The 19089-nt window shown below is 57.9% G+C and overlaps 2 protein-coding genes across 2 annotated transcripts; both read right to left on the reverse strand.

The window, feature by feature from the left end:
* Positions 1-82: 82 nt before the first annotated feature.
* LCK (LCK proto-oncogene, Src family tyrosine kinase) lies at positions 83-15105 on the reverse strand. The gene is made up of 14 exons (XM_058819954.1): positions 15016-15105; positions 13748-13909; positions 7735-7841; positions 7534-7615; positions 7339-7429; positions 7149-7247; positions 6710-6813; positions 6486-6635; positions 5092-5244; positions 3920-4099; positions 2759-2835; positions 2505-2658; positions 1932-2063; positions 83-315 (listed from the first exon to the last, which is right to left on the reverse strand). The coding sequence occupies exons 3-14, from the start codon at positions 7834-7836 to the stop codon at positions 113-115; spliced, it is 1527 nt and encodes a 508-aa protein (XP_058675937.1). The 5' UTR covers positions 7837-7841; positions 13748-13909; positions 15016-15105; the 3' UTR covers positions 83-112.
* Positions 15106-17375: 2270 nt separating this feature from the next.
* Positions 17376-18764, reverse strand: FAM167B (family with sequence similarity 167 member B). Its single transcript, XM_058819995.1, has 2 exons — positions 18448-18764; positions 17376-17708 (listed from the first exon to the last, which is right to left on the reverse strand). The coding sequence occupies exons 1-2, from the start codon at positions 18730-18732 to the stop codon at positions 17445-17447; spliced, it is 549 nt and encodes a 182-aa protein (XP_058675978.1). The 5' UTR covers positions 18733-18764; the 3' UTR covers positions 17376-17444.
* Positions 18765-19089: the final 325 nt, after the last annotated feature.

Consider the following 19089-nt stretch of genomic DNA (forward strand, 5'->3'; position numbering starts at 1 on the left):
CTCCTGAAAGAGTCAAATCTGCTGCTCCCAAGCTCTGGAGCGCTGCAAATGTTCACAGAGTTCACCCCCAGGCCGGGGCGGTGTCCATGGGGTCTGTGGGGACCCCCAAGGCTCAGGGCTGCTGCTGGTACTGGCCCTCGGTGGCGGTGAAGAAGTCCTCGAGGACGCTCCTGAGGAAGTCGAAGGTGGGGCGCTCCTCGGGGCTCTCCTTCCAGCACTGCCTCATCAGCTCGTACAGCTCGGGCGGGCACTGCTCGGGCTGCGGCATGCGGTACCCCCGCTCCAGGTTCTGGATCACCTCGGGGTTCGTCATGCCTGCAGGGAGGGGAACGGTGTGGGGGTCAGGGTGGGTCACCCCCGTGGTGGAGGTGACATCCTGGGGTTGGTCATACCTGCCAGGACAATGTCCAGGACCCAGTTTGGGTCACCTCAATGTCACAGAGACCACCCTGGTGTTGGTCACCCCTGCCAGGACCTAGGTTGGGTCACCCCCGTCGTGGTGTTGGGTGCCACCCCAGGCTCAGTCACCTTTGCCAGGACAATGCCCAGGACTCATTTTGGGTCACCCCAGGTTTTAGGGACCACCCTAGGCTTGGTCATTCCTGTCAGGACAATGCCCAGGACCCACTTTGGGTGGCAGGGACCACCCCAGGCTCAGCCATTCCTGCCAGGATAATGCCCAGGACTCAAGCTGGATCACCTCAGGTTTTAGGGAGAACCCCAGGCTCAGCCACCCTTGCCAGAACAACACCCAGGACCCATTTTGGGTCACAGGGACCACTCCAGGATTGGTCATTCCTGCCAGGACAATGCCCAGGACCCAATCTGGGTCACAGGGACCACCCCAGGCTCTGTCCCCCTTGCCAGGACAACACCCAGGACCCATTTTGGGTGGCAGAGACCACCCTGGGGTCTGTCACCCTTGCCAGGACAATGCCCAGGACCCATTTTGGGTCACCCCAAGTTTTAGGGAGCACCCCAGGCTTGGTCACCCTGGCCAGGAAAATGCTCAGGACTCAAGCTGGATCATCCCAGGTTTTAGGGAGCACTCCAGGCTCAGTCACCCTTTCTAGGACGACACCCAGAACCCATTTTGGATCACAGGGACCACTCCAGGATTGGTTATTCCTGCCAGGACAATGCCCAGGACCAAGTTTGGGTCACCCCAGGTTTTAGGGACCACCCCAGGACTGGTCATTCCTGCCAGGACAATGCCCAGGACCCAATTTGGGTGGCAAGGACCACTCCAGGCTCAGTCACCCTTGCCAGGACAACACCCAGAACCCATTTTGGATCACAGGGACCACTCCAGGACTGGTCATTCCTGCCAGGACAATGCCCAGGACCCAATCTGGGTCACAGGGACCACCCCAGGCTCTGTCACCCTTGCCAGGACAACACCCAGAACCCATTTTGGATCACAGGGACCACTCCAGGATTGGTTATTCCTGCCAGGACAATGTGCAGGACCAAGTTTGGGTGGCAGGGACCCCCCCTAAGATTGGTCACCCCTGCCAGGACAATGCCCAGGACCCAGTTTAGGTCACCCCGAGTTTTAGGGAGCACCCCAGGCTCAGCCACCCTTGCCAGGACAACACCCAGGACCCATTTTGGGCCACAGGGACCACTCCAGGCTTGGTCATTCCTGCGAGGACAATGCCCAGGACCCACTTTGGGTCACAGCTGCCACCCCACCCTCCCGAACCCCGCATGGGGGGCACCTCCCACCCCCCGAACCCCTCCCCAGGTGCCCGGTGCAGCCCCTTTGGGCAGCGAGCCAGGCTGGCAGCGGCGTGCGTGCAGCGCTGCATGTTCGCACACAGACACACACCCACAGCCACACCCACAGACAGACACACAGACACACCCACAGACAGACACACAGACACAGCGAGGGCGTGCCAGCCCCGCAGCCGCCCCGGGACCCCGACCTGGGTAGGGGATGCGGCCGTAGGTGACGATCTCGGTGAGCAGGATGCCGAAGGACCACACGTCCGACTTAATGGTGAACGTGCCGTAGTTGATGGCCTCGGGCGCCGTCCACTTAATGGGGAATTTGGCTCCTGGAAAGCGGAGAAAAGGGAAGGGAGGGGATGAAGAGCCCTGGCTGAGCTGCAATCGCGGCGTTAATCCCGGGGACTGTCCCCAGCCGGGCTCTGTCGCTGCCTGGGGACGGCCTGGCTTTGGTGGCAGCCACACAAAGCAGGAGCCCCGCTCCAGCTGCGGGGAGCGAGATGGAAAAGGGAAAAACATCCTTGAACCGCTCTCCGGAGCTCCAGGGTCCCCGTCCCGCTGTCCCCAAGCTCCCCGGAGCTCCAGGGTCCCTGTCCCGATGTCCCCAAGCCCTGTGGCAGCTCCCCGGAGCTCCAGGGTCCCTGTCCCGCTGCCCCGGAGCTCCAGGGTCCCTGTCCCCATGTCCCCAAGCCCTGTGGCAGCTCCCCGGAGCTCCAGGGTCCCTGTCCCGATGTCCCCAAGCCCTGCGACCCCTGGCAGGGCGGGCTCACCCTCCCGAGCCGTGTACTCGTTGTCCTCGATGAGCCGGGCCAGCCCGAAATCGGCGATTTTGCAGCACAGAGTGTCCGACACCAGGATGTTGGCGGCCCTCAGGTCCCTGTGGATGTAATTCTTGGCCTCGATGAAAGCCATGCCTTCAGCGATCTGGGGTTTGGGATTATTAATTAATTGCTGTCGTTAATTAATGGCTCCAGCCCCGCAGAGCTCTCCCAGCTCCATCCCCAGCTCTCTGCTCCCCCCTCACCTGAGCTGCCATGTCCAGGAGTTTGTTGATGCTGAGCTTGACTCCTTCCGAGGTCTTGAGGAAATCCACGAGGCTGCCTGAGATGAAAGCAGCAGTTCTCAGCTCCTGGGGGGGTCACAAGGACACTGTCCCCCCAAAAAACTCTGGGAATGTGGCCAATGCCCAGAACACAATTTGGGTGGCAGAGACCACCCCAGTCTTGGTCATTCCTTCCTGGATAATGCCCAGGACTCAGTTTGGGTCACCCCAGGTTTTGGGGACCAGTCCAGGCTTGGCCACCCCTTCCAGGACAATGCTCAGGACATACTTTGAGTCACCCACATGTTGTAGGGACCACCCTGGGTTGGTCATCCCAGCCAGGACAATGCCCAAGACCCATTTTGGGTGGCAGGGACCACCCCAGGCTCTGTCACCCGTGCCAGGACAATGCCCAGGACTTAAACTGGGCCACCCCCAGGTTTTAGGGACCAGCCTAGGCTTGGTCACCATTGCCAGGACAATGCCCAAGACCCACTTTGGGTCACCCACATGTTGCAGGGACCACCCTGGGGTTGGTCATTCCTTCCAAGACAATGCCCAGAACCCAATTTGGGCCACAACGTCCCCCTAAGATTGGTCACCCTTGCCAGGACAATGCCCAGGATACATTTTGGGCCACAGGGACCACCTCAGCCTCTGTCACCCTTCCCAGGACAATGCCCAGAACCCAATTTGGGCCATAAGACCCCCCCCTAAGATTGGTCACCCCTTGTCAGGACAATGCCCAGAACCCAATTTGGGCCACAGGGACCACCCCAGGCTCTGTCACCACTGCCAGGACAATGCCCATGACCCATTTTGTGCCACAGGGACCATCCCAGGTTCTGTCACCATTGCCAGGACACTGCCTAGGACCCAATTTGGGCCACAGGGACCTCCCTAAGATTGGTCACCCCTGCCAGGACAATGCCCATGACCCATTTTGGGTGGCTGGGACCACCCCAGGCTCTGTCACCCTTCTCAGGACAATGCCCAGCACACATCAACTCTGCCAGTTTAAATGGGAATTTTCCCCAGCATGAGCTTTATCCCAAAGACCTTTCCCAACCTTAAACCCCCAGACCTCCATGGCCACATCCCCGAGGACGAGGCAGCACCTGGAGCCCCCCGGGGTGGCCTCACCCTTCTCCATGAACTCGGTGATGATGTAGATGGGCTCCTTGGTGACCACGGCGTAGAGCCGCACCAGCCGCGCGTGCTGCAGCTTCTTCATCAGGTTGGCCTCGGCCAGGAAGGCGCTGGGGGACATGCTGCCAGCCTTGAGGCACTTCACTGCCACCTTGGTGTGCCCGTTGTACAGACCTTGGGGGGAGAGTAGGAATTTTCTAGAGTAGGCATCCATTTTGATGTAAACGAAAATGTACACCTTTAAGTCTGTAGTTTGAAAACTGCACAGTAGAAATTTTCTAGAGTAGAGGCCCGTTTTGATTTAGGTGAAATGTCCATCTTTGAGTTAAGTCTGTAGTTTGAAAACTAGAATTGGATTTATACTCTAGAAATTTTCAAGAGTAGAAATCCATTTTGATTTAAGTGAAATGTGCATCTTTAAGCCTGTAGTTTGAAAACTGCACAGTAGAAATTTTCTAGAGTAGAAATCCATTTTTATTTAAGTGAAATGTGTATCTTTGAATTAAGTCTGTAGTTTGAAAACTATAGAGTAGAAATTTAGAAATTTTCCAGAGCAGAAATCCGTTTTGATTTAAGTGAAATTTACATCTTTGAGTTAAGTCTGAAAACTATAGAGTAGAAATTTTCTAGAGGAAAAATTAATTTTGATTTAGGTGAAATGTCCATCTTTAAGTCTGCAGTTTGAAAACTACAGAGTAGAGATTTTCTAGAGTGGAAATCCATTTTTATTTAAGTGAAATGTGCATCTTTGAGTGAAGTCTGTACTTTGAAAACTAGAGTAGAAATTTAGAAATTTTCTTGAGTAGAAATCCATTTTGATTTAGGTGAAATGTCCATCTTTAAGTCTGTAGTTTGAAAACCACAGAGCAGAAATTTTCTAGAGTGGAGATCCATTTGGATTTAAGTGAAATATATATCTTTGAGTTACGTCAAGTCTGTAGTTTGAAAACTACAGAGTAGAAATTTTCTAGGGTAGAAATCCATTTGGATTTAAGCAAAATGTACATCTTTGAGTAAGTCTGTGATTTGAAAACTGCAGAGTAGAAATTTTCTAGAGTAGAAATCCATTTTAAGTGAAATGTACACCTTGGAATCGTCCGGAGTGGGAGATCCCGGCTGGAGGATCCCGCTGCTCACCCTGGTGCCTCAGTTTCCCCCTCACTCACCCATCCAGACCTCTCCGAACTGCCCTGCTCCGAGCTTCTCCACCAGCTTCAGCGACTCCCGCGGCACCTCCCACTCGTCCTGCCACCACGGCTTCTGCGGCTTCTGCGTCTGGCACGGCTTGCCCAGGCGGCAGCACAGCCCGTCGGAGCTGCCTGGGCACGGGGAGGCAGAGCTGGGCCAGCGCCGGCGCCCGGCACAGCCAGGGCTGGGCTGGGGCACCAGGAGCAGCGGGTCCTGCTCATCCCATCCTGTCCCATCCCATCCCGTCCCACCCCATTCAATTCTCTTCTCTTCCATTTCCATTTCATCTTGTCCCATTACCCTGCCCCATTCCATCCTGTCCTGTCTCATCCCACTCCCTTCCCATCCCATCCCACAACTTTCCTATTGCATCCCATCCCATCCTCATCCCATTCCCATTCCCATCCCATGGTGTTCCACTCCATCCAATTCTCCTCCATTCCCATTTCATCTTGTCCCATATTGTCCTGTCCCATCCCATCCTGTCCCTATCCCATCCCATTCCCATTTCATCTTGTCCCATAACACCCCGCCTCATTCCATCCTGTCCTGTCCCATCCCACAACTTTCCTATCCCATCTTATCCCATTCCATCCTGTTTGGTGCCATCCCCTCCAATCCTATCCCATCCCACCCCATCCCATCCCATTCCCATTTCATCATGTTCTACTCCATCCAATTCTCTCCCATTCCCCCTTAATTTCATCCCATAACACTCTGCCCCATTCCATCCTGTCCTGTTCCATCCCACAACTGTTCCATCCCATCCCATCCCATCGTGTTCCACCCCATCCAATTCTCTTCTATTCCCATTTCATCTTGTCCCATCCCATCCTGTCTCTATCCCATCCCATCTGATCTTGTCCCATTCCCATTTCATCTTGTCCCATATCATGCTGTCCCATTCCATCTTGTCCTGTCCCATCCCACAACTTTCTTATCCCATCCTATATCATTCCCTCCTGTTTGGTGCCATCCTATTCCATCCCATTCCTATTCCATTGTGTTCTACTCCATCCAATTCTGCCCCATTCCCATTTCATCTTGTCCCATAACACCCTGTCCCATCCCATCCTGTCCTGTCTCATCCCACGCCCTTCCCATCCCACAACTTTCCTATCCCATTCCATCCTGTTTGGTGCCATTCCCATCCCATCCTGTACCATCCCCCCTTATTCTCTCCTATTCCCATTTTATCCCATCCTCTTCCATTCCAATTCCATTCCATCCCACCCCATCCAATTCTCTTCCATTCCCATTTCATCTTGTCCCATATCATCCTGCCATCCCATCCCATCCCATCCCATCCCATCCCATCCCATCCCATCCCATCCCATCCCATCCCATCCCCGTTCCCTCTCCCCGTTCCCACGTGTGTAGTGCTGCACCAGCTCCTTGAGGCTGCCGAAGGGGGCGCGGGGGGAGATGTAGAAGCCGCCGTTGTCCAGGTTCCGGATCTTGTAGTGCTTCACCGTCTCTCCCTGGCTCTCGTCCAGGTCCCGCACGGACAGCGAGTACGAGCCTGGGGACAGGGACACGCGTGGGACCCCCGAGCCCTCCCGTGGACCCCGCGCCCCAGGGACCCGCGGGTGGCACCTTTGGAGGTCTCGCTCTCGCGGATGAGGAAGGAGCCGTGGGTGTTGCCCGAGGCCAGGAGCTGCCGCTCGGCATCCTTGCGGCTGATGTTCTTGAAGAACCACCTGGGGAACGGGACAGGGTCAGGGCACAGAGGAACCAGCACTGGGGATTTGTGAGGTGCTGTGGGGTCCTTCCCAGAGACCAGATCCCGCCAGGACGCATCCATCCATCCATCATGCATCGATCCATCCATCATCCATCCCTCCATGGATCCATCCATCCGTGGATCCATCTATCTATCCATGCCTGGATCCATCCATCCATGGATCCATCTATCCATCCATCATCCATCCATGGATCCACCCATCCTTTCATCCATGGATCCATGGATCCATCCATCCATCCATCCATCCATCCATCCATCCATCCATCCATCACCCTCTCCCTCCCCACTCACGGCTCGGGCTCCAGGCTGTTCACCAAGGCCACGAAGTTGTGTGGGATCAGCCCCTCCTGGCCCGTGGTGAGTGACTGCGCCTTCCACCACTCCCCGTTCCTGCAGGAACAGAGCTCAGTGAGACCCCAGACCCTCAATGAGCCCCCCAGGCCCTCAGTGAGACCCCCCCAGCCCCTCTGGGGTTCCTCACTCTTGCAGCACTCGCAGCTTCTCCCCCTTGCGCAGCCCCAGGTCCCCGTCGTGCTTGGGCTCGTAGTTGTACAGGGCCACCACCAGCTTGTCTGTGGGGACAAGAGCAGGGACAGGGTGGCAGTGACCGCTCTGGGGGTGGCAGTGACCACTCTGGGGGTGGCAGAGCCCTCCCCAGGCCACAGCCATGCCTCACCTTGCATGGGGGAGCACGGAGGTGACGAGGACTCGTAGGACACCAGGGGGTCTCGCACCTCGGAGCCGTTGCGGATCAGCCTCTGCCAGGGGACAGGAGCTGGTGAGCCCCCAGTTTGTGGGGCTTGGGCACCTCTGGGGGTGTTTGGGCACCTCTGGGGGTGTTTGGGCACGGGGATTGGGGTCTGTCACCCCTGCTCACCTGGCGCTTGCTGTCGGGCTCGATGGGGTAGTTGCAGTGCTCACAGATGTCGATGTTCTCGATCCAGTCCTCATCATAGTCCGAGCTGCAGCAGCAGCCCATGGTGGCTGTGGGGGACACGAGTGACACAGGACAACTCCATTGCTGGCTCTCCTCATGATCCAGTGCATCCTCATTCCATCCATCATCCATCCATCCATAATCCATCCATCCATCCATCCATCCATCCATCATCCATCCATCCATCCATCCATCCATCATCCATCCATCCATCCATCCATCCATCCATCCATCCATCATCCATCCATCCATCCATCCATCCATCATCCATCCATCCATCCATCCATCCATCCATCCATCCATCATCCATCCATCCATCCATCCATCCATCCATCCATCCATCCATCCATCATCCATCCATCCATCCATCCATCCATCCATCCATCCATCCATCCATCCATCCATCCATCCCAGGGACATTCCCTGACTCCCTCACCAGCCATTATTTCCTCCTAATTTATCCTGCCTCCGTTAATTAAACCACTGAAGGCAATTAGTGCCCAGCCTGAGGCTCCTCTGTGCCAGTTCCTCCCCGCCGTGCTGCTCTGGGGCTGATCCCTCTGCTCTCCCTGCACATAACAACCTCCTCATTAACATCCCATTAGCAATTAATTAGCACACTCCTGCAGCTCGCCGTTAACGAGCTCTGGCTGGGCAAGCACCTCCCCGACCCTAAAATCCCCTCGCAGGTGGATGTGGGCACATCCAAACTCCTTTTCCTACAAATTCCCATTCTCTGCACACCCAGCCCCGTTCCTGCTGCACCGGGCATGTTCCTGAGCCCCCAATCCTGCAGCACCCTCGAGGCTCAGCCATGGTGACACCGGTGTGCCTACAGTGCCACCAGGGTGTGGGCACCTTTGTGAGAAGATCTGCAAACCCCACGGGCACCTCTGGCCTTCCCAAAAACGCTGAGAGTGGCACAAACCCCGTGGGCACCTCTGGCTTTCCTGAGAGTGCTGAGTGTGGCATAAAATCCATGGGCACCTCTGGCCTTCCCAAAAATGCTGAGCATGGCACAAATCTGGGCACCTTTGGCATTCCTTAAAACACTGAGCATGGCACAAACCTCGTGGGCACTTCTGGCATTGCTGAGAGTGCTGAGCGTGGCACAAACCCCATGGGCACCTCTGGGATTCCCAAAAACACTGAGTGTGGCACAAACCCGGGCACCTTTGGCCTTCCCAAAAACACTGAGAGTGGCACAAATCTGGGCACTTCTGGCCTTGCTGAGAGTGCTGAGCATGGCACAAACCCGGGCACCTTTGGCATTCCTAAAAACACTGAGCATGGCACAAATCCTGTGGGCACCTCCGGGTAAGAACACTGAGAGTGGCACAAATCTGGGCACTTCTGGGATTCCTGAGAGCCCTGAGCATGGCACAAACCCTGTGGGCATTCCTGAGAGTGCTGAACGTGGCACAAACCCCACGGGCACCTCTGGCCTTCCCAAAAACGCTGAGTGTGGCACAAACACTGTGGGCACTTTTGGCGTTCTTGAGAATGCTGAGTGTGGCACAAACCCGGGCACCTTTGGCCTTCCCAAAAACACTGAGAGTGGCACAAATCTGGGCACTTCTGGCCTTGCTGAGAGTGCTGAGCATGGCACAAACCCGGGCACCTTTGGCATTCCTAAAAACACTGAGCATGGCACAAATCCTGTGGGCACCTCCGGGTAAGAACACTGAGAGTGGCACAAATCTGGGCACTTCTGGGATTCCTGAGAGCCCTGAGCATGGCACAAACCCTGTGGGCATTCCTGAGAGTGCTGAACGTGGCACAAACCCCACGGGCACCTCTGGCCTTCCCAAAAACGCTGAGTGTGGCACAAACACTGTGGGCACTTTTGGCGTTCTTGAGAATGCTGAGTGTGGCACAAACCCGGGCACCTTTGGCCTTCCTAAAAACACTGAGAGTGGCACAAATCTGGGCACTTCTGGCCTTGCTGAGAGTGCTGAGCATGGCACAAACCCAGGCACCTTTGGCATTCCTAAAAACACTGAGCATGGCACAAAGCCCGTGGGCACCTCCGGGTGAGAACGCTGAGCATGGCACAAACCCTGTGGGCACCTCTGGCATTCCTGAGAGTGCTGAGCGTGGCACAAACCCTATGGGCCCCTCCGGGTGAGAACACTGAGAGTGGCACAAATCTGGGCACTTCTGGCATTCCTGAGAGCCCCGAGCATGGCACAAACCCCGTGGGCACCTCCAGGTGAGAACACTGAGCATGGCACAAACCCCGTGGGCACCTCCGGGTGAGAACACTGAGCATGGCACAAACCCCGTGGGCACCTCCAGGTGAGAACACTGAGCATGGCACAAACCCTGTGGGCACCTCTGGCCTTGCTGAGAGCTCTGAGCATGGCACAAACCCCATGGGCATTCCTGAGAGTCCTGAGCGTGGCACAAACCCCACGGGCACCTCTGGGTGAGAACACTGAGAGTGGCACAAACCTGGGCACCCATTCCTGAGAACACTGAATGTGGCACAAACCCCGTGGGCACCTCCGGGGGAGAACACTGAGCATGGCACAATTCTGGGCACCTCTGGGTGAGAACACTGAGCATGGCACAAACCCCGTGGGCACCTCTGGGTGAGAGCACTGAGCATGGCACAATTCTGGGCACCTCTGGGTGAGAACGCTGAGCATGGCACAATTCTGGGCACCTCTGGCCTTCCCAAAACGCTGAGCACGCCACAAACCCCGGCAGCGGCTCGTGGGGCCCCGGAAAAGTCTCTTCTGCAGAATCCCCCACGCCCACGGGGCCGGGATTGGTCCCAGCTGGGACTTCCGCAGGGTTTTGTCACCTCCAGCCAGCCCAGGTGTGTCACAGCCCCCGCTGTGCCCCCCTGACCTGGCAGCCAGTGAGAATTTGGGGTCCCCAGGGGGGGTTTGGGCGGTCCAAGGAGTGTTTGGGGTCCCTGAGGAGGGTTTGGGGTTCCTAAGAAGGGTTTGGGGTTCCTAAGAAGGGTTTGGGGTCCCTAGAGAAGGTTTGGAGTCCCCAGGGATGGTTTGGGCTCCCCAAGAAGGGTTTGGGGTGCCCATAGGGGGTTTGGGGTTCCTAAGAAGGGTTTGGGGTCCCTAAAGAGGGTTTGGACTCCCTAGAGAAGGTTTGGGGTCCCCAGGAATGGTTTGGGCTCCCCAAGAAGGGTTTGGGGTGCCCAGGGGGATTTGGGGTCCCCAAGAAGGGTTTGGGCTCCCCAAGAAGGGTTTGGGGTGCCCAGAGATGTTTTGGGGTCCCCAAGAAGGGTTTGGGGTCCCTAAAGAGGGTTTGGGCTCCCTAGAGAAGGTTTGGGGTCCCCAGGGATGGTTTGGGCTCCCCAAGAAGGGTTTGGGGTTCTTAAAGAGGGTTTGGGGTCCCCAGGAAGGGTTTGGGCTCCTTAAGGAGTCTTTGGGGTCCCCAGAGAGGGTTTAAGGTTCCTAAGAAGGGTTTGGGGTCCCTAAGGAGAGTCTGGGGTTCCTAAGAAGGATTTGGGGTCCTTAAAGAGGGTTTGGGCTCCCTAGAGAAGGTTTGGGGTCCCCAGGGAGGGTTTGGGCTCCCCAAGAAGGGTTTGGGGTTCTTAAAGAGGGTTTGGGGTCCTTAAGGAGAGTTTGGGGTCCCCAAGGATGGTTTGGGGTCCCTGAGGAGGGTTTGGGGTCTCTAAGGAGGCTTTGGGGTCCTTAAGGAAGGTTTGGGGTTCCTAAGAAGGGTTTGGGGTCCTTAAGGAGTGTTTGGGGTCCCCAGAGAGGTTTCGGGGTCCCCAGAGAGGGTTTGGGGTCCCTAAGATGGGTTTGGGGTCCCTTTTTCAGACTCTTCCCTTACCACTCCCAGCAGCACCAAGATCTACCTCATCTCAGCCAGGCAGCCAGAAGAGCGAAAAATCCAAAATTCACCAACATTTTGAGGTTTTTTTTTTGAGCAGGACCCAGCTCAGGCTCAGCTTTTATCGACCAAAACAGCAGCAAAGTGCCCACATCTCATCCAGGTAACCAGAAAAGCAAAAAAAAAAATCCAAAATTCACCAATATTTTGAGGCCTTTTTTGAGCAGAGCCCAACTTAAACTCAGCTTTTAGGACCAGAACAGCATCAAAATGCCCACATTTCAGCCAGGTAGCCAAGAGACCAAAAAAATCCAAAATTCACCAACATTTTGAGGCCTTTTTTGAGCAGAACCCAACTTAAACTCAGCTTTTAGGACCAGAACAGCATCAAAGTGCCCACATTTCTCACCCAGAGCTAAAGAACAGCTGAGAATTCCCAATTCCACCCCCTGAGGAGCTGCCCAGAGCCCCTCAAACCCCTCCAGGAGCTGTTTTTCTGTTTTTTCCTCCCATGCTGAGCAGGGAGGTGCTGCTATTGTGCTTTTTTTCTCTCCCAGCCCCAAGCCACAGCGTAATTTCCACCCAGCAGCCGTTTCACGAGAAAAAAAAAAAACCAAAAAAAAACCCCAAAAAAGAGTGTTTGAAGTTGGTTTTTTGTTTTGTTGGTGCAACTGAATTTCTTTGTGCTGGCACGGCGTGGCTGTGCCAGGTGTGCGCCCAAATTTTGGGGTTTTTTAATCTGGGTTTGGGGTCCCTGTCCTGTCCTGTGCTGTCCCTTTCCGTCCATGTGGCGCTGCTGGTTTGTCACCGTTGTCACCAGGGTGAGGAGGTGAAATCTGAGCTGTCCCCATGGCTGGTGGCACCCCGAGCCAGATGTGAGCCAGATGTGAGCCCTCTGGATGGGCAGCCAGGGATGGCACAGCCTGGCAGGGCCACCAGGGCCGTGTCCCCAAGGGTGACACTGCAGCAAAAATGGGAAATTCTGAGCGCCTGAAACCCAAATCGGGCACCAAAAGTGGGAATTGGGCACCAAAAATGGGAATTTCTGAGCGCCCGAAGCTCCAAACTGGGCACCAGAAATGGGAATTTGGCACAAAAAAATGGGAATTTCTGAGCACCCGAAGCTCCAAACCGGGTCCCAAAAATGGGAATTTCTGAGAGCCTGAAGCCACAAATTGGGCACCAAAAATGAGAATTGCTGAGCCCTGAAGCCCCAAATTGGGCTCCAAAAATGGGAATTTCTGAGGACCTGAAGCCCCAAATTGGGCACCAAAAATGGGAATTTTTGAGAGCCTGAAGTCCCAAATTGGACACCAAAAATGGGAATTTTTGAGCATCTGAAGTCCCAAATTGGGCACCAAAAATGGGAATTTCTGAGAGCCTGAAGCCCCAACTGGGCAGTAAAAATGGGAATTGGGCAGTAAAAATGGGAATTTCTCAGCGCCTGAAATCCAAAGTTGGGCACCAAAAATGGGAATTTCTGAACGCCTGAAGCCCCAAATTTATTGGGCACCACAAATGGAAATTGGGCACCAAAAATGAGAATGTCCCAAATTTAGCACCAAAAATGGGAATTTCTGAGAGCCTGAAGCCCCAAACAGGCCACCGTAAATCGGAACTTCTGAGAGCCTGAAACTCCAAATTTGGGACATAAAATGGGAATTTCTGAGCACCTGAAGCCCAAAATTGGGCACCAAAAATGGGAGTTTCCCGAACTGGGCACCAAAAATGGGAATTTCTGCGAGCCTGTAGCTCCAAATTTGGCCCCAAAAATGGGAATTGTGCCCCAAACACGGGAACTTTTGAGTGCCTGAAGCCCCAAATCGGGCACCAAAAATGGGAATTTCTGAGCACATGAACCCCAGACTGGGCACCAACCTTGCGACACTGGCACCGAGCTGCTGCCCGTCCCTCGGGCACAGCCCTGGGGATAAAACTGGAGATGGGGTTTTGGGGGGCACCGTGCCCTGGCAGGGCCCCGAGGCGGGCAGGGGACACGGGGACAGCGCCGCTGTGTCCCCAGGGATGTCCCAGCGGGAGGCAGAGCCCAGCCCGGCTCGGAGCGAACCCGAACCCCCATTGCCATCCCCCCCACCCCCGGGTGCCCCCCAAACCCCCCGGGTGCCCCCCAAACCTGCCCAGCTCTCACCTGGTGCCGCGGGGAGGGCGAGGAGCGGCCGCTGTCACTGAGCCATGTCCTGCCCGTCACATCCTCCTCATCCTCGGCAGCCCGGCAGGAGCCCCCGATCCTTTTGGGGTGTAAAGGGGAGCCCCCCGATCCTTTTGGGGTGTAAAGGGGAGCCCCCCGATCCTTTTGGGGTGTAAAGGGGAGTCCGTCGGTCCTTTTGGGGTGTAAAGGGGAGCCCCCCGATCCTTTTGGGGTGTAAAGGGGAGCCCCCCGATCCTTTTGGGGTGCGGAGAGGAGCACCCGGATCCGTATGGAGAGCAGAGGGGAGTCCTTCAAACCTTGTGCGGAGCCCCCCGGTCCTTTTGGGGTGCAAAGCAGAGCCCCCCGAGCCTTTTGGGGTGCAGAGAGGATCCCCCCCAAGCCGGGAGGGATGCAAAGAGGAGCCTCCCGAGCCTTTCGGGGTGCAAAGCGAAGTCCCTCAAGCCTTGTGAAGTGCCGAGAGGAGCCCCCCCGAGCCTTATGGGGTGCGAAGAGGATCCCCCAAAGCCTTGTGGGGTGCAAGGAGGAGGCTCCCGAACTTTGTGGGGTACAAAGAGGAGCCCCCAGAACCTTGTGGGGAGCAGAGCAGAGTCCCTGAAGCGATGTGGGGTGCGGAGAGGATCCCTTCGAGCCTTTTGGGGTGCAGAGAGGATCCCCCTGATCCTTTTGAGGTGCAGAGAGGATCCCCCCGATCCTTTTGGGGTGCAGAGAGGATGCCCCCAAGCCTTGTGGGGTGAAAGGCAGAGTTCCCCGAGCCTTTTGGGGTGCAAAGCAGAGGCCCCCGAGCCTTTTAGGGTGCAAAGAGGATCCCCCCGATCCTTTTGGGGTGCAAATCGGAGTGCCCCGAGCCTTACAGGGTGCAGAATGGAGTCACCCAAGTTTCATGGGGTGCAGAGAGGAGCCCCCCAAGCCCTTTGAGGAGCAGAGCGGAGCCCCCCGGGTGTTTTGGGGTGCAGAGAGGATCTCCCCGAGCCTTTTGGGGTGTAGAGAGGAGCCCCCAGAACCTTGTGGGAGCAGAGCAGAGTCCCTGAAGCGTTGTGGGGTGCGGAGAGGATCCCTTCGAGCCTTTTGGGGTGCAGAGAGGATCCCCCGATCCTTTTGGGGTGCAGAGAGGACGCCCCCAAGCCTTGCGGGGTGCAAAGCAGAGTTCCCCGAGCCTTTTGGGGTGCAAAGCGGAGCCCCCCGCGTGTTTTGGGGTGCAGAGAGGAGCCCCTGGAACCTTTTGGGATGCGGAGAGGATCCCCTCGAACCTTGTGGGGTGCAGAGCGGAGTCCCCCGGATCTTTTGGGGTGCAGAGATGATTCCCCTGGAGCCGGGTGGGGAGCAAAGCGGAGTCCTTCGATCCTTTTGGGGCGCAGAGCGGAGCCCCCCGGGTGTTTTGGGGCTCGGAGCCCCCCGGGTGTTTTGGGGCTCGGAGCCCCCCGGGTGTTTTGGGGAGCAGCGCCCCCGGCCCGGCCGCGCCGCCGCTGTCCCCGCCTCGCTCCGGCTTCCGCCGCATGAGCGGAGCCGAGAGGAGCCCGGAGCCGCTCTCAGCTCGCCCCCGACCGCAAGAGAACGAGTGACAAACCCCGATGGCTTCCTGCCACCGCCGGGCCCCCGGCAGGGCACACTGAGGGGGTGGCACCTGCTGCCAGCGCCCCTCTGTCCCCCTCTGTCCCTGTGCTGTCCCTGTGCTGTCCCTGTGCTGTCCCTGCTCCATCCCTGCACTGTCCCTGAGCTGTCCCTGTACTGTCCCCTCTGTCCCTGCTCTATCCCTGCATTGTCCCCTCTGTCCCTGTGCTGTCCCCTCTCTGTCCCTACACTGTCCCTGCATTGTCCCCTCTGTCCCTGTGCTGTCCCCTCTCTGTCCCTGCATTGTCCCCTCTGTCCCTGTGCCGTCCCCTCTATCCCTGCTCTGTCCCCATTCTGTCCCCTCTGTGCCAGCCTGGCCGTCCCTGCCCCACCCCAGTGTCCCCTCCTGGCACTGCCACCCTCCTCCACGTGCCTCAATGTCCCCTGTATGCTGTGGGACACTGCTCAGAGCCCCCTCGGGCTGTCACCACCGTGTCACCGCCGTGTCACCACCGTGCCACGGCTGCCCTGAGAGCCGCGGTGACAAGGACCGGACCGGAGGGGACCCGCGGTGCCCCCGGGGGGTGGCAGCGCTGTTTTGGGGCCAGCTCCGAACCACAGCGACATTGTGACATTGTGCTGGCTGCTTTGATGGGGCGGGAAGCCGCAGGCGCAGGCAGGAAGCGCAGAGGTGACAGAGCGGGGGGGATGTGGCACCTCGGGGACACGTTCGGGCTCTGCTCGTGTCCCTGCAGGGAGGAACAGCCCCCAAAATGATCAAAATGATCCCCAAGGCTCCCCTGGCGCTGTTCACCCGCGGTCTGTGGATGTCGCATCCCCGAGTGGCACCTGGAGGTGTCACCGGCACGGAAAAAGGGCGGCAGTCACGTCTGGAGGCGCCGATAAGGAAAAGCCATCGGCTCTGAGCCTCAGCTGCTTTTATTGCACCTCAGAGCCCGAACCCCACATTGCCCACCGGCCTGAACCCCGACACCCCCGGGGACAGGCCCCAGAATGCCCCGGGGGGATGGTGACACTCCTGTGCCCTCGGGGATGGTGACACTGCCATGCCTGGGGGGGATGGTGACACCCATGGGGATGGTGACACTCCTGTGCCTGTAGGGATGGTGACACTCACAGTGCCATGGGGATGGTGACATTCCCATGCCCTAGAGGTGATGGTGATATTCCCGTGCCCCTCAGGGATGGTGACACTCCTGTGCCCATGAGGGGATGGTGACATCCCCAATGCCCTGAGGATGGTGACACCCATGGGGATGGTGACAGTCCCATGCCCATGGGGGAATGGTGACATCCATGGGGATGGTGACATTCCCGTGTCCCAGTGGGGATGGTGACATTCCCATGCCCCTGAGTGATGGTGACATTGCTGTGCCCATGGTGATGGTGACACCGGTGGGGATGGTGACATTCCTGTGCCCGTGGGGATGGTGACATCCATGGGGATAGTGACATTACCATGCCAGTGGGGATGGTGACATTGCCAGGCCCTGGAGGCGATGGTGACATTCCCGTGCCTACGGAGATGGTGACACCCATGGAGATGGTGACATTCTGGTGCCACTGGGGATGGTGACATTGCCATGCCCATGGGGCAATGATGACATTCCCATGCCAGTGGGGATGGTGACACCCATGGAGATGGTGACATTGCCATACCCTGGGGGCAATGGTGACACCCATGGGGATGGTGACATTCTGGTGCCAGTGGGGATGGTGACATTGCCGTGCCCATGGGGCAATGATGACATTCCCATGCCTTGGGGATGGTGACACCCGTGGGGATGGTGACCTTACCATGCCAGTGGGGATGGTGACACCCATGGAGATGGTGACATTGCCATACCCTGGGGGCAATGGTGACACCCATGGGGATGGTGACGCTCCTGTGCGCCACAGGGATGGTGAGATTCCCCTACCCCAGGGGGGATGGTGACATCCCCGATGCCCTGGAGATGGTGACACCCATGGGGATGGTGACACTCTGGTGCCTCACAGGGATCGTGATACTCCCATGCCCATGGGGATGGTGACACCCCCGTGCCACCGCCCTGCGTCACCTCCTGCCCGAGTCCCTCGGTCCCCAAAGGCGCCGGGTGGCCCGGGCTCAGCACAGCGAGAAGCGGCGGGAGTTGATGTTCATGCGGGTGACCCCGATGTGCTTGAGCGGCGTGGAGAGCAGGAAGGCGGCCTTGGGCGGGATGGTGCACAGCAGATCCGAGTCCTCCTCGCAGCCCTCGAGGCCGAAGGTGGCGTCGTCCAGCATCTCCTTGTGCTGGTGGCAGGCCTGCTCCACCTTGAGCCGGTGCAGCCGCGCCCGCAGCCGCATCAGCTGCTGCGCCAGCCGCTGGTCCAGGGCCTGCATCTCCCGCTGGGGGGACAGGGAACGGCCGTGGAGCAGCGGGATCGGTGCCCGGGCAGCGGGGATGGCGCTCGGCCAGGGCGCAAACCCCGCGGTGCGCCCGCGGTGCCGGGCTGGGCACGGGCACGGCTGAGATCGTGCCCTCTGTGCCACCCCCAGAGCGGCGGGAGGGGGTGACAAGGGGGTGACCGCCACAAGGCCGCCACCCTGGCAGAGCTGTGGCACCCCAGAGCCACAAAAACTTCGGGAAAATCCAATCCCTGCACACCCAGCAGGGTTGGCAGAGATGCCCAGACCCCCTCGCCCTGTCGTGCCCAGTGTCCCCACTTTTCCCTGTGCCACTCACCAGCTCCGTCCTGAGCCACTCCAGGACCACCTCCACGGTGGCAAAGCCGGTGCCATGAGGGGTCAGGGGCAGAGCTGTGGCACCCCAGAGCCACAAAACCCTCGGGAAAATCCAATCCCTGCACACCCAGCAGGGTTGGCAGAGATGCCCAGACCCCCCAACCCAGCCGTGCCCAAGTGGGGTCGGGCAGTCGGGCCCGGTGTCCCCACCACTCCCTGTCCCCGTGCCACTCCAGCGCCACCTCCACGGTGGCAAAGCCGGTGCCGTGAGGGGTCAGGGACAGAGCTGTGGCACCCCAGAGCCACAAAATCCAATCCGTGCCCACCCAGCAAGGCTGGCAGAGGAACCCAGAGTCCCTCACCCCGCGGTGTCCCCACCGCTCCCTGTCCCTGTCCCACTCACCAGCTCCGTCCTGAGCCACTCCAGAGCCGCCTCCAGGGTGGCAAAGCCACAAACGCCCCCCGGCTGCCGCTCCCGGGGGTTGGGGGGGCTCTGCCCTGGCCCGGGGGTGCCCCCGGGGGTGCCCCAGCGCTGCCCCCTCACCCGCGCCTCCCACTCCAGGTACGAGGGTCGGCGCGTCTGCAGCTTCAGCTTGGCCGCCAGCGCCTTGAGGCTCTCCAGGTTCTCCTGCTCCCAGGTGGGCTCCTCCTCGCCCAGTTCCTTGAATTTCAGCTGGCTCAGAGCCATGGTGGGACAAAACAGAGGCCGGAGCCCAAAACCGCGCTGATTTCTGCGCCCACGGGTGGATGAAGCCCCCGCCCTGCCCGCGACCACCCTGCCCCACTCCCTCCCCAGCTGCTCCCGGTTCCCGGCTATTTATCCGCTCCTCGAGGTCAAATCCGATGGGCAGGAATTTCCTTATGAATTTCCTTATCTAGAGGAGTATTTTTGGCTTCTTGCGTTGTTTTTCTTTTTGTTAGTTTTTTTTGGTTTTTTTTGTTTTTTTTTTTTTAACTTTGCTTTATTTTTTTTTTTCTTTTCTTTTCTTTTCTAACATCATTGTCTCCGCCCGGGAGGAGCCTCCCCGTTCCCGGACGGAGCCGT

This window comes from Ammospiza caudacuta, chromosome 25 (assembly GCF_027887145.1).
Source record: "Ammospiza caudacuta isolate bAmmCau1 chromosome 25, bAmmCau1.pri, whole genome shotgun sequence".
NCBI classification, from domain to species: Eukaryota; Metazoa; Chordata; class Aves; order Passeriformes; family Passerellidae; genus Ammospiza; species Ammospiza caudacuta.

Coding starts and splice junctions, on each gene's coding strand:
- LCK (XM_058819954.1), bottom strand. CDS start 7,836: ATGGGCTGCTGCTGCAGCTCGGACTATGATGAGGACTGGATCGAGAAC. Junction 6,814..7,148: donor AACAGCCTGGAGCCCGAGCC/GTGAGTGGGGAG, acceptor CCCGTTCCCCAG/GTGGTTCTTCAAGAACATCA. Junction 316..1,931: donor CGGCCGCATCCCCTACCCAG/GTCGGGGTCCCG, acceptor CCCTCCCTGCAG/GCATGACGAACCCCGAGGTG.
- FAM167B (XM_058819995.1), bottom strand. CDS start 18,732: ATGGCTCTGAGCCAGCTGAAATTCAAGGAACTGGGCGAGGAGGAGCCC. Junction 17,709..18,447: donor AGTGGCTCAGGACGGAGCTG/GTGAGTGGGACA, acceptor CTGTCCCCCCAG/CGGGAGATGCAGGCCCTGGA.